The sequence below is a fragment of the Macaca nemestrina genome, chromosome 6 (assembly GCF_043159975.1).
Source record: "Macaca nemestrina isolate mMacNem1 chromosome 6, mMacNem.hap1, whole genome shotgun sequence".
NCBI lineage: Eukaryota > Metazoa > Chordata > Mammalia > Primates > Cercopithecidae > Macaca > Macaca nemestrina.
The window spans coordinates 138,445,792-138,460,515 of NC_092130.1; the positions used below are offsets into that span (position 1 = coordinate 138,445,792).

The 14,724-nt window shown below is 39.6% G+C and overlaps 1 protein-coding gene across 4 annotated transcripts in view; it reads right to left on the reverse strand.

Annotated features, from left to right (window-relative positions):
* The window catches only part of LOC105487459 (growth hormone receptor), a 314,004-nt gene that overhangs the window by 102,533 nt on the left and 196,747 nt on the right, over nucleotides 1-14,724 (reverse strand). For all 4 annotated transcript variants that reach the window (XM_011750909.3, XM_071098979.1, XM_011750910.3 and 1 more), the window contains one exon: nucleotides 1,677-1,742. In XM_011750909.3, coding sequence (XP_011749211.2) covers nucleotides 1,677-1,742 — 66 coding nt within the window. The remainder of the gene's footprint in view (nucleotides 1-1,676; nucleotides 1,743-14,724) is intronic.

Here is a 14,724-nt window from a genome sequence, read left to right on the forward strand (position 1 = left end):
AGTAATGTATGTTTAACTGATTACTTCTCATTTCCTTACAGAATATAAAGGAGATCACTCATCTGTTGAATGAAGGAAGCTTTGGAATATACTGGCTGGGATAACCCAAACACAACCAAACAGCCATTTCTTTTACAACCTTTGTGTTAATTAGGAAGCAGCTTAGCATGTCAGATGCTTCTTAAACAGGAGGGCTATAAAGGATTTGTGCTCTGGCACAACTGACAATTGAATGACAGTTCTTAAAAACAGTACCAACTCTCCTTTTTGGTCACCTCCAAGGAAATAATGTTTAAATCTCACATTGGAAATTTATTCTGCAATTTAGTCATAAAATTCAAATTATGATTTCATGACTCCAGAATTACTAACAAGAATAGCAATATCTTAACTGAATTAGGTACTCTGTCTTCCCTTCCCTTATTGCATAATATGGACTCTAGCATATACTTCCACTGATGAAAAACATCCATCCCTAAAATTTAATTAAACAAGTACCTACTACTATGGATCAGAATTTTTTTAGGAGATGTAAGGGATTTAGAAGAAGCATAAAATTTAGGCTTTGCCTTAAAGTTCAATAGAATTAATTCATTCATGCAGTCCACACAATCTGGTGAGTTCTATATGCAGGGCTAACAAACACACTAAAATGTCAGGAGGTAAACGCTATCATGTAGTAAAGGACAAAGTTCCACGGAAGCAGAGAAGGCAGAAAATTGTTCAGGCCTAGAGAATTTGGAGAAGCTTCCCCACAGAGTTGATGTTGGGGTTCTGTCCTGTGACTGAAGAGGAGATTATCAAAGGACCAGGGGGGAATGTGTAAAGTCATTTTAAGAGTAAGAAGGAGCTTACAAGAAGGCATAATTCTGAAGCTTAAGGCAATCTGGTTAGAGAGACAAGTTTAACTTTCTATCAATGTAATCCTTAGATAAATACTTCAAGATAATAATGATAATAATTTTAAAAAGAATTTGTAAAAAGAGGCAGTTTCCTAAATTCAATAAATAATTGTTGATCCATGATGTATCATTTCCTCTTTTTTCCTCCTTCATTAATTTGGCCTTACTTAACCTCTAAGCATAAGCAAAAATAGAAAAAGCAGCCTTGCAGAGAAGTTGTATTAGTTTGTTTTCATTGCTGTAAAAAAGTACCTGAGGCTGGGTGATTTATAAAGAAAAGTGATTTCAACGGCTCACAGTTCTGCAGGCTGTATTAGCATCTGCTTCTGGTGAAAGCCTTGGGAAGCCTATAATCATGGTGAAGTGGAACAGGTCTCTCATAGGGCAAGAGTGGGAGCAAGAGATTGAAGAGGGGGGTGCCACACACTTTTAAACAACCAGATCTCATGAGAACTCACTCACTATGGTGAGGACAGCACGAAGAAGAGGGTGCTAAACCATTCATGAGGAATCTGCCCACATGACCCAAACATCTCCTCCTAGGCTCCACCTCCAACATTGGGGATGACATGAGATTTGGAAGGGACAGACATCCAAACTATATCAGAAGTTAAGAAACAAATCCTTAAAAAATGTTTTGCTTGCCTATAAAATTTCATCTCAGTCACTATTCCAGTTACTAACATCCCAAATAAAACAGAGAAGGATAGTAGCTTAATTACACTAAAACATGGAAAATATCATTGAAGGAAGAAAAAGAACTGAAATTCTTACTTGTCTTTAGGCCTGGATTAACAATTTGCAGACTCCAGGATGCTCTGCTAAGGATAGCTGCTGTGGCTGAAACAGAAAGAGAAGAAAACATTAGTCATTCCTGTCCTAACAATCTCATACGACCCTGTATAAACTAAAAATAAAATCCTCAGCTCCCCAAACCAACTGAATGGACCCCTTCTTGGCCAAGGGGACTCCAGAGAAACTTGAAAACTTGGGTTCCTGGCCACAATGGGAAGGCAAGTCAGATATGCCTCCCCTTTGGAGTTTAGTCACAAGTGACCAGCATTAATGTTAAAATAGAGATCATAAGACCGACAAAATAGACTCTTTGGGCAATAAGATACTAAATTATAAACAAGACCTTAGGCCATGCAAGGCAAGGGTTAAGTCACACCTGTAGGCCATTAATCTTGCTAAACAGGTCATTTTGTGGCTGACTCTGACATAGCATCCTTATCTTAATTTAAATATTTCTTTTTGCTAACTCTAAGCTTTTGTACAAAGTTTTGTTCCTTTAACCAACTGCAGATTAAAGAATCTCTGAACCAAACTATGCCCTGCAAGTCCCCACTTGAAGATATCCTGCCTTTTCAGGCTGAACCAATGTATACCTTCCATGTACTGATTTATGTTTTTGCCTGTAACTCCTGCCTCCCTGAAACATGCAGAACCAAACTGAATCTGACGGCCTTGGGCACACTTTCTCAGGACTCCTTGAGACTGTGTATACTGGTGATATGGACAGGAGACAGGGAAACACTGGGTAGAAGAGGGTAGTTCCTGCGCAAAGGTCCCACCCTCAAGCCTGAAGACCTGCAACCCTAAATGGAACAGGCATTTCCGTTTTCATGTCCAAAAAGCTGCCTTTTGGCCCAAAACACCCCCTATCCTGCACCCATATAAACTCTGAAGCCCAGGTTCCAGAAGCAGACCAGCAGACCAACAGACCAGCACACCAGCAAGCCAGCTGACCAGCAGACAGATGGTGAAATAATGTGGCAGAGAGAGAGAGAGAGAGAGAAGAGGACCATCTGGGCACTGAGAGGAGCTTGGCTGGGGGAGGTTGAAGAGTCCAGCCACTGGGTGGCTGGACTTCAGAGGAAGTTCACCTTCCCAATCCATCCCCATTTCCCACTCCCCATCCATCTTGCTGAGAGCCACCTCCACTACTCAGTAAAACCCTGCACTCGTCCTTCGAGCCCTGTATGATCTTATTTTTCTAGGACACTGGGCAAGAGCTTGGAATACAGAAAGCTGTCACTCTGGCCTTCTGCCCTTGCTATAAGGCAGAGGGTCCATTGAGCTGATTAACACTCCAGCTGTCTGTGGACTGCAAAGCTGAAAGAACTTTGTAACACTGGGGTTGCGGGCACCCCACCCCTAGACACTACTGCAGGGCTAAGGGGCCAAAGCACTTGCCCCAGCCTCTGCACCTGACTGTCTGTATTCTCCCCCTAGGGGTTTGAGCAGTGGGGCAACTGAACAGGTGAGCCAGACCCCTGTCGCATGCTCTGTGAGAGGATCAGGGAACTCACTCATTTCAGTGGGGCCACAGTCACTTATAATGGCCCAGAATAAATCTCTAAAATATTTTACAGTTTGATTTTTCTGCTAACACCTCTTATGGCATCATTTTCAAATGACAAAGTATGATTTCTCCTCTCATAATAACCCACTTTTTAAAAATAAAAATTGTGCCTAACCTACCTAACCTCTAAAAAGAACTCATAAAAATCATATCAAATGAAAACCTGGTCTTAATTACCTGTGGTCTCAAGCCTAGACACAGTAGGGAACAATTTTTAAAAAAATGATTTCCTACATTATTTGAGTTTAAACTTGAATCTTATTTGTAAGAATGAGGAGAAATATAAATTCTTTTTAAACAGTATGAAAATAAGCTCAGTAAAAAAAGGTTTTTTTAGAAATAAACATGTGAATGATCCTGGAAGTAGGGAGGGAATGAAGGGAGGTGAAAAGCTCAACATGAGAGACACAGAAGTTTATGATGTGAGATGATCAAGTTTATGATGTGAGATGATCAGTATAAACACAGTCATAATTTGATTGACATTAGTAGTAGGTGGCATAAAAAACAGGAAAAAATGAAAAATGATGAATGTAGTGTCACTCTACCTTTAAGTATTACAATGGGTTGCTTTGTAAGCATCCCAGCTAGAAAAGTATGCATCTCTTGTCTGGGTTTGGTAGTGAAAGGTGTTTCTCCAGAATTCCCCATATCTGATCACGTTACCTCTAAGTTATTCTTAGGTAACTTTACTGTGATAACTTAGATAACTTTACTGTGAGCTCAGGCTCACAGTAAACATTGAGTTTTACCTCCCAGTGAAACTACTGGTGATATTGTGAAATACCTATTTGACCTTGTTTCTGTTTCTTGACAGTTCCTAAAATCCTTGGAATCTCTGGAGTGATAAGTGTTTTTCGTATGCTAATGAGTTGTCTGACGCCTGGGGGCTCCTGGAGAGCCTCAGGATGGGGGATGGTCACAGGAAAGACCAAGAGTTGATTAGAGGTTGAGACAGTTCAGCCCCACTCTCCAACCTCTGGGAAGGGGAGAGGGACTGAAGGTTAATTTGATCACCAGTGGCCAATGTCTTAATGTGAGAGATTCTGGATAGCTGAACATGGGAAGATGCTGCACTCAGAGAGGTCATGGAAACTCTGCAACTCCAAGTCCCATATCTTATCCTATCCATCTCTTCATCTGTGTCCTTTGTAATATCCTTTCTAATAAGCTGGTAAATGTAAGCAAGCTGTCCCAAATTACCAAACCTGAGGAGGAGGTTGTGGGAACCCCAACTTACAGCTAATTGGCCAGAAGTATAGGTAACAACCTATTACTTGCAATTGGCATCTGAAGTGACGGGCAGTATTGTTGGACTGAGCCCTAAACCTGTGGTATCTGATGCTATTTCCGGGTAGATAGATAGACTGTCAGAATTGAATTGAATTAGAGAACACCCAATTGGCGTCCCATTGAAGAACCTGTTGGAGAATTTGTGTGGAGAGAGATTCCCACCCAGGACTAAGTTTCAATCTTTTATCTTGCCCAAATTCCTACCCAAGGGAGTCATGACCTACAAACCAAGGGTTCTCATTAGATGGGTTTTATTTGACGCTGTATATTGTGACTTGATTTTCAATCTGACTCTGGCATAACATTATGAGACAAGGAAAAAAATATTTAACCCCAAAATATATTTCCTTGTCATGCCTTGAAATGGCCCTACAAAGTCTTTTATGGGAAAAATCCACATTCTATAGCAAATCTCCTTCCCCCTTTGTTTTCCTTCCTTCCTTCCCAGATCCAGGCAATAATCAACTAAGAGCCAGGCACTGTTTTAGGTCCAATAAGAAACATATATTAACCTGAATGGTCCTTTCCATTAATCCCAGGTCTTCAGACAAACTCAACTAATTGTCAACCAGAAAATGTTTAAATTTACCTATAGCCTGGAAGCCCCCTTTCTGAACCAAACCAATGTATTTCTTAAATGTATTTAATTGATGTCTTATGCCTCCCTAAAATATATAAAACCAAGCTGTACCCTGACCACCTTGGGCACCTGTTCTTAGGACCCCCTGAGGGCTGTGTCATGGGCCATGGTCACTGACATTTGGCTCAGAATAAATCTTTTCAAATATTTTACAGAGTTTGACTCTTTTGGTCAACACCACACACATTTTGGTGATCTCTGGTCACTAAAATATTCTGTGTTGTGAGAGTATAGTGGGAGAAAGTGAATTTATTTTGTTTTCTACATACTCTCAGATTATTAATACTTTTGTTTCAGTCCTTAATAGAAACCCACAGTAACAATGCCAAGAAATCTATTTCTGATATAAAACAAGAAAGAGAAAGAAAATAAAGATGTACTGGACAGTGAGCTGACTCATTCCCATCTCTCTGAACGTCAGAGCCCGGTGAGTCCAATTCACCTTCCCCGAGCCGCTTTTTAATGTACTTTTTCATTAACTCCTCCCAGTTAGCTAACTGGGAAGCAGCCTTTCAGCTGTGAAAGTGTTTCTTTTTTATTCTCTCTCTAAATTTTACTAATATCTTCATCTATAGATCATTTACTCTCATATGCAATAAGAAATTATGACAAAAAGCAAACATTTTCCTAGAGTAAATAAAGTACTACACCTTGATTTTAAAGTGACCAGAAAGCAAAACTGCATTGTAACAATTCCTTCAAACATACTTGCTGCTTTGATACTCTAAGTCTTTATTATTATCATTATTTTCTAGAACCATTCCCATCACCATCACAGATCTTTGCTACAAATCAGAGAACACTTTGTTTCATTATTTCTTTCTCTAAGTTGAGCACTAAAGGAGGACCTTCGATCAAGGTTCAGTAAGTTTGTATAACTGACAACTATGTATTACTTGAGAAAATTTTGATAGTTCGAAGGATGAAAAAAATTCAGTTAATCAAAATAATAACAAAGAAAGTGAAAGGAAACTTTTGTAGGTAATAGGTTTATGGCATACATGCAGTTATAATTTCATGGATGTATACTTATCTCCAAATTCATGAAGCTGTATACATTAAATATGCACATATTTTTGTACGCCAACTATACCTCAAGAAAGTGATTTTAAAAGTATGTTAATTATGGGATAGCACATAAACATATGTGTTATTTTGGTCAAAATTACGTAGGAAGTTTGTCTCAATTTTCAGCTTGAATCTGAGAAAACGAATGGACGACAATTTCCAGGCCTAACATCAGCAGTAAAGTTGACGAATTTTTCCATGATGGCAGAAATGGAATGTGGGGGTCAGTTATGAGACCCTAAGGAGAGTGTAGAGCCAGAGCTCAGGCCTGGAAATGCTTGGGGAGCCCTGGCCAGCCTTGAATCTTCACAAACCAGCATTTAATTTTTTTGCAAGCAGACATCTGGTGACTTTGCCTTTATCGTGCATTTGGTGACATTTTCACAAACCAAAAACTCTTAATCAGCTCACACTCCTGAAAATATGTAATGAATCAAGACATAAAAGGAACAAATGGTACCCTCATGGAAAGACTATAGATTTATGCTACTGCTGAGAGGGTGCTCGTTAAAAAGTAAAGCACAATGAACAAAATTGCGCTGGCTTAGCAAATGGAAGTGTCATTCTCAGTCATCAATTTTAATTAGTGTCAGAGCCATGTACCTAATATCTACAGGTGCTGAGCAGTAAGGGAAAAACAAGTAAAGGAAGACCATAAGCAGAGAATCACATCCAATAGTAACAAAATTAATGAAACCATTACAAACTGTGCTCTTGGTTATGATCTGCAAGGACTCCATTTATTAACTATTCCCAACAAATCAATAAATAGGCACTTTTAAATGCTGGGTTATAAAATAAACTACCTGCAGCCCCTGGCCTCAGTGAGTCCAGTTTTCTAGGCAGGGATCTATAAAGAAAGAAGGATCAAGCATTGGAGGAACAATGGAATATCTGTTAACAAATTTGGACAAACTTCCTGGGGAAGGTGACTCCTTGAGACAGGTGCTAAATTTGGGATAAAGGGTAATGTAGAGGAAAAGAAAGGGCAGTTGAGGCTAAAGAAACAAAGGTGCAGAAGGTACAAAGGTACAGAAGACACAGCCTGGGCATATAAAGAGTTGTGATGTGTTGGGAGTGCATAGATGGAGCTGAGGATGTGTTGAGTTAGGGAAGAAGCAGGGGCACATCAGGGAGAACCTTGCCAAAGAACTTAATTTTGATTCTGCAAACATGGGGAACTACTAATTTGCTATGCTTTGAGGTGGAGCACCTCACAGTGGACTTACCAAGACTAGAACCGACTGCAGTTGAACTTTCCCTACTTACACCCAACTTTGTACTCAACTTCCCAACAGAAACACGTATCTGGGCCTTGGTTTCTCTGTGTTTAAAATTGGGAGAATAAAAGTATCTATACATATATAAGATTTAAATCAGTTAGTATATGCTAATCATTTCATTCACAATACAATTAGTGATAAGTAAATGTTATACATGCTTATCATTGTTATTGTTTTTGTCATTGTTATTATTGCTAGCCACTACCTTGACAGCCGGGGCATGTCTTTTCCTATGGAGAAGATGCCTATGGAGTCTAATGTGTTTACATTAGACTTTGTGCACTTAGGGTTTTGCTGATGTGAAGATGGGATATTGTCATAAACCCAGCTAGACTATTTAGGTCCTCCCGGTGCAGGCTGTATGTAGGCAGTGGTTTCTATTCTTTAAGAGTGTTTGGCAAATGTATCGGTGGAGTAGGGGATGGAAATCTACTTATGGCAATGATTCATTCAGCCTGAGACTAAATGCAGTCAGTCCCAGTTCTCTAGTGTGTTATTAAGGGAGCAAGAGTAGGAGAATCAATGTTCTGGCAAGAATAATAATTCACCAGTTGGATAGCAATGGCATTTTGAAACATCCCTGAATAGACAGTGCAAATACAAGTAAACATAGTACCATATACAGCAACTGTTCTATACAATTACAGGAGGTAATGCATGTAAAGGGCCTCACACAGCATTTATTAAATATACCAAGTCTAGGTCTTTGGTCCAGATCGACAGAGTCTGAATCTCTAGGTCCCTGGTCACTCTACATTTTGGAAAGGTCCTGAGAATATGTATGCTTACCTTGCCCTTCCACACCCCTCCCTGACAGGCGATTCTTATGACAAGACACAGTTCAGGACACTTTTCACTATACCTTCTTGCGCTGATCAGAATCACCATATCCTCTTCAGCGTTCTGCCTCTAGGGCTTCCCCACTATGTGCCACAGTTGGTACTCATGAGGAGGCATTTGATAAAGTACATGCTGATTGATTTATCTCAATGTCACAAGCATTCTGGAAAGTTATACTGATGAAGCCAGGTTGCTGAAGTGTTGAGCAGAAATACGCTTCAGGGATCAATTCTCAAAGAACCAGGTGAGACCCTTAGCAGCCAGGCCCCCACCTTTTGCTCTGTGGTTGGATACTACTCAGTGGGTCCTCAGGCTGCAATCCTCTTTTTGATCATGGCTACCCCTTGGCATACCAAGTCCACCGGGCCTGAGTGCAGTGACAGCTCTACGCTGGAATTTCCTTTCTTTTGTGGCTCAGTGAATTAATTACATTCCCATCCATAGTTTCTCCTGAACCAAAGTGTATTATCTCGTACATGTTATGACTCTTGGCAGCTCTAAAGAAGCCTGTGTAATCTAAACAGGAAATCTCTGAGCCTTTCCAGGAGACAGTATTACCTCTCCACATCTCCACATCTCCATGAGGGAGTGTATTTCTTCTATACTTAAACAGTAAATCATACGGCATATTACATGAGCTAGAGAATTTAAACAAATAACACAGGAACTGTGAAATGGTGCTGGTGGTTTCAAACACTTTTTAATGCTTTACAGTAAAATAATAGATAACAAATTTGGAAGAGAAACCAGTGTCATAGAAAAAAGCACATGTTTAAATAAATCTGCAGCGGCCACATTTTGCTGTAAACGTATTTTGAGAAAAGCAAGGCTTCAAGGTAACAAGAATCAATGTGCAATGATAAAGACCTTCTTTTCTCACAGGTTCTATCTCTGGCTTAGAGAGACAAATGTGGAAGTTTCCTAACAACTTCAAGCTTCACATATTTATTTCCTGTCTAGCAGTGCTCTGCTTTGTGAGTTTTTCATAAACATCCTCCTGACATAAGCTTGTGCATGTGCTGAGACATCCGCTTGCAATTACAGACAGATACTAGAGTCCGGCTTTTCTAATGTAGTCCCTAGCATAATAAGGCCAGTTAAAGGTGCAGTAGTGACGTCCAGGGAACACACCGGTGGTGGTGTTTTCACAAAGAATACTGAAAGGAGCAGGTAATATGAATGCTGGCTCTCGGCTGGCCTGTATCTTCCTTCTGCAAAGCTTCCCAGTAATTCCTCCAGTTTTTCCTTCCTACTGTTACAAGAGCAGCGAAACATCCTGCCCAGCTAGCCACCCTGAAAGCTGCTTTTCATTACGGAGAACAGCAGAGGTGTCAACACCAGGCCATAATCAGTAAGAGAGTTTTCTATGCCATGTGATAACAGGAGTGCAGATTAATCACAGCAATGCTAAAAGGAACAAACAGAATCACAGTTTGGCACTGTGCCAAGATTAATTCTAGGTAGGCCAGCCAGGAACATATGACTGAGACTGAGATTGCAAGGATATTCAAAGAGAATATTAGAAAGTTAGATGGAGTTGTAATGGAGAATGATAGAAGTGACTATCTCTTCTCTTATAATGTTAGCATAGATGTTTTTAAGATTTGTGATTTCACTCATTCAAAATAGTAGTGAGGAGGCTGATTTAATTAAGCCTGGAGCTCAGATGGTGACTCATAGGTAGTGTGCTAGAGCCACCTTCTCTTCCCAATTCTGTGTTCAGTTGCATCACGTTATCAACTTTAAATCAGCCACAGTGGGAATATTTACACCAAAATAATTGGCAAGTCCAACAAATGAAGACTTCCTACCTTCTAATCCTGTGCAAAAGCATCCAACTTTCAAGGTCAATCTGAGTGTCTTCTTTAGGAAGCACTTTTTCTTTCTCCCAGTTGGGATCCATCTCTGCATTCTTTGTGCTTCCACAACACCAATTTTGTTTTTAATATCTGGACAATGGCACTTATTATTCCTTGTCTGATATGTTAGTTATCGAACTGCCCAATGAATAATAAGCTTGAAGTCTGAAGGTAAGGATCATGGCTCATTCTCCTTTTGATCCATCACAGCATTAGCACAGTTCCTTAAATATAGGGAGTGCTCAATACATATTTGTAATATTCCTAAATATTTTACTTTCAGAAATGTCGTGGGGCATTATGATTTTACTTGTAATAGTACTTTGAATTTACCATACATTTTGTGGTCTCTGAATCCTCAGTTTGCACAAAAGAAGATTTTAAAGTACATCATCAGATCCTATAACAAGTGTCCTTTTGGAACCATGAATACTCAAATTTGAGGTAAAGTCAACATATTTTAACTAGGTTTATGACATCTGGTCCCTTGCTAGTGTTTGATAAGGGAAAAAATAATAAAAATAAGATTAATTTCTTCCACTCACTGTCACCTGCATGAAGGCATTTGTCTGGTTTTGCATGTGGTGCTTGTTGCTTGCTACTTGTTTACTAGGATGATACTGGTAGTAGTTATTCTTAAGTCCCAGGAATTAGTTGTTTTGGCAAATCCATAGATCTTCTTGTTCAGACCAGGTGCCATTCAGCATGTCAGAGGTGTCCTAAGAAAGCATATACTTTGGCAGAGGCTTTAAGGTGTATTTTTCCCTCTATGGGCAAAGGCATCTTTCATAAACAGGTTGGTCTGGGCTCCTGCCACTCTGTCTGTCGTTTCCAAGCTCACTCTTCAATTTCCATCCAACATTTCTTGAATAAATTTCGTTCTCTTGGAAGTAGGTATTTCAGAGCCAGAAAAAGTAATCCTGAGTTAAGAGTTGCTGTGTGTGAGTACTTACAATGTGCTATGTCTGTCCTATGTGCTGGAGATTCAATGGTAAAAATAGCAGATGGAATTCTGCCTCCCTGGACCCATGTTCCAGTGTGTACGGGGACAAACACATAAGCAAATAGACGTGTACTATAATGCCAGGCAGCTGGGAAGATGTGGGGAGAGTGGCTCTTACAGATCTGAAGGTATGGTAATGAGCCACACAGATGTTTTGTGGAAGAACATTCCAGGCAAAATGAAGCAAGAATATAGGCCTTGAAATGGATTTGAGGAGTAGAAAGGAGGTGTGTGTGGCAGGAGTAGAGAGAGTGAGGGAAGAATAGAAGGATTTGAGGTTGTGGAGGTGCAAGAGGCCAGATGTTGCAGGGTCTTGAAGCCTGGAAATAAACTTATGAACTGTTCACCATGTCAGATTCCATAAAATAGGCCCCAGTAAGCTGGAATTGCTATTGCTATCCCCCTATGATGTATCTTTTCCACTGCGATCCTTTACCGTCATAGTTGGGAATTGGGAGGTCTTGGGGATGGGTCCTTAGGCTATGTGGCATGTGGCTTTAATTCACTAATTAACTTTATTCCATGGTACTTGGTCTGGGTTACAGGCACAGACCAGAGGGCCATTTGTTTTTTTAAGACATATTATTGAGCACCTATTATGTGCAAGGCACAATACTAAGCCCTGGGATACGGTGGTAAACAGACTAATGCTGGTCCCAGGGTTCATTTGTCTCCATTCCCCTAAACGGACCCTTTGCCCCAGACCAACATATCTGCTTAGGTCTTTGTCTACCTTATACCATTCTCCTTGCTTTCTCCAGAAAGGAGGGAAGATCAGAGGCAATTTCCATCTATAAAGTAGAAATAATATTTCAAAAAATGATATAATGTATGTGAAGTACTGAGCAGAATGCTTGGCACATAGTGCTTCTGATTATGATTGCTGGTGAATTAATGGTATTTATTATATATGTCACTCATCTGATAGTTAATTATGTCTTATGCTGTATCTTGCATTATTTGCTTTGCATGTTTATGTTGTTGCTCCCTCAATTAGATTGTAAGTCTGTTGAAAGTAGCAACCTCATTTTATCTTTTCCAACTCTGCACACAGCAGGCTCTCAATAAATATTTGTAATATGTTGACTCTCTGACCTTTTATTCTAACAACCTCTTTTTAAATTAATAAGCAGTCTTAGCAGAAAAATGCACATATTTCATGGATTTATCTGTCACTTTTGTACATAGTAAAAAAGAAAACTTTGATGTAGCTACCCTCACATACTTGAATCAAACATTTTAGATTCACTTTCTAAAGGGCAATTTTGGAAAGGAATTGTTGACACTCTCTTTTGGTCAACATGGAAGTGGTTCCAGAAACTATTTTGCAGTAGAAAATGGAAGCTCTACTAGAAAGCGAATGAAGATGGATAAGGTGACAGTCTACCTAGACAAGTCCCTGGACAATAAAGTACCTACCTGATGCTTAGTTTTTTGAACTTTGCCCTTTTTGTGTTGTGCCTTCTGAAGTTCTTGGCTCTATTGAGAAGTATCCTTTATGGGCACTGAACTTTAAATCTAAATCTAACTTCAGTTAAAAATTTTAAAATGAACAATTAAATGAGAGTCAAAACCATAATCAAATCACACAACATTGTTTAAGGTGGAAAATTATACCAGGTATGAAAAAAAAAAGTTTCATAGCTATAAGGTAGGCAATGCCTTAAAAGTCTAGAATATAAATTTCATTTCCTTGTTTGAATTCTATTTAACGTGATGACAATACGACATAAAGAAACAAGTCAAAAGCCTCATTGATAAACCATACACGGCCACTCCACTGGCCATAGATGTCTTGCACAGTGTGTCTTTGTGTCAGCCTGAAGGGGCAACCTGCCCCATATGCTTTTTGGAAGAACAGGGACACTGTATGGCTTTAAGTATTCCCTGATCGAATGTGGGAAAAGAAGCAGTTAGCCAAGTTCTCAACACAGTATTTATTGTGCTGAGGCCAGGAGGTGAGGGGGGAGGGACAGAACTCCTACACAACTTCTGCCTTGTTCTACTTTCTGGTGGGTATAAGTTAAAAAGGTTGACAAAGATACCTCTGGGTAAATGATGTAAGGAAGATCCAGGGCTTCAAGTTTAGGATCTGTAGCAAATGCTGTGTTGGTGTGTGTGTGTGTGTGTGTGTGTGTGTGTGTGTGTGTGTGTGTGTAAAATGAACTGCCTAGCATAAGCTAGTGCCACTGAAGAGCAACCAAAATAATGTGTGACCATTTAGATTACAAATGAGTTTGGCTTGCTATTAGCCCCTTGCCCTAAATTAGAAAACCCAGTGTTCTTCTTCTTCTTCTTCTTTTTTTTTTTTTTTTTTTTTTAAGGGAATGAGCATGTACAAAAAGGGGATCTATAGAAGCCAGAAATCGTTGGGCCACCAACACCATTTCAAACAATAATCCCAACAAGACATTTCTCTTTCTAAAGAACACCACCAAAAAAGAATTAAAAACCTACATGGAAAGCATCCTCTATTTTTGGCTTCTTAGGGGTTGTGCTCCCAGGAATTTCCTTTCCATTCCTGGATCTTTTAAGTCCCTGTCTGAATGGCTATCTCTATTTCTTAATTTCTCCTCTTCTGAATCTACTTTGGTTTTACTTCTAATCCTTCTGTTCCACTAAAGCTGTTCTTATCAAATTCAATAGTCCCTTCTTATTTCTTACATTACTTAACTTCTCAGATGCATTTGATCCAGTACATTACTGTTTTTTAAAAATATGCTCTTTGCTTAGATTCGAGGATGCCTGATCTACTTGCTGTCACTTCTAGCTCACTGAGTGTTCTTTCTTGGTCTCCTTTACTGCTTCTCCTCCTCTGCCTAACCCATAAATATTGTCCTGTCACAAAACTCTTCCCTCCAATATTGTAGCTTTTTTTTTTTTTTTCTCTTGCAAAGGGCATCTCATCAAGTCTCATGGCTTTAAATATCATCTACACGTTGATGGTTCCAAATTTCTATCTTCAGTCTGAGCCTCTTCATTGAACTTCAGACTCTAATCAGCCTCTTCAGCATCTTCAGTTGGTATCCAATAGGCATCTCAATCCTAACACAGAACTCTTGACTAATGTCTGAAAAAAACTATTCTTTCTAAATTCTTCTTTATCCCTGAAAATTGTTTCACCATCCACTCAGATACTTAAGCCAAACACTTCTGAGTCATCTTTGTCACTTCACTTTCTCTTAACTTCCTCCAACTCATTTTTTTTAAATTTTTTTTTTTTATTCTTTAAGTTCTAGGGTACATATGCACAACGTGCAGGTTTGTTACATATGTATACTTGTGCCATGTTGGTGTGCTGCACCCATCAACTCGTCAGCACCCATCAACTCGTCATTTACATCAGGTATAACTCCCAGTGCCATCCCTCCCCCCTCCCCCTGCCTCATAATAGGCCCTGGTGTGTGATGTTCCCTTTCCCGAGTCCAGGTGATCTCATTGTTCAGTTCCCACCTATGAGTGAGAACATGC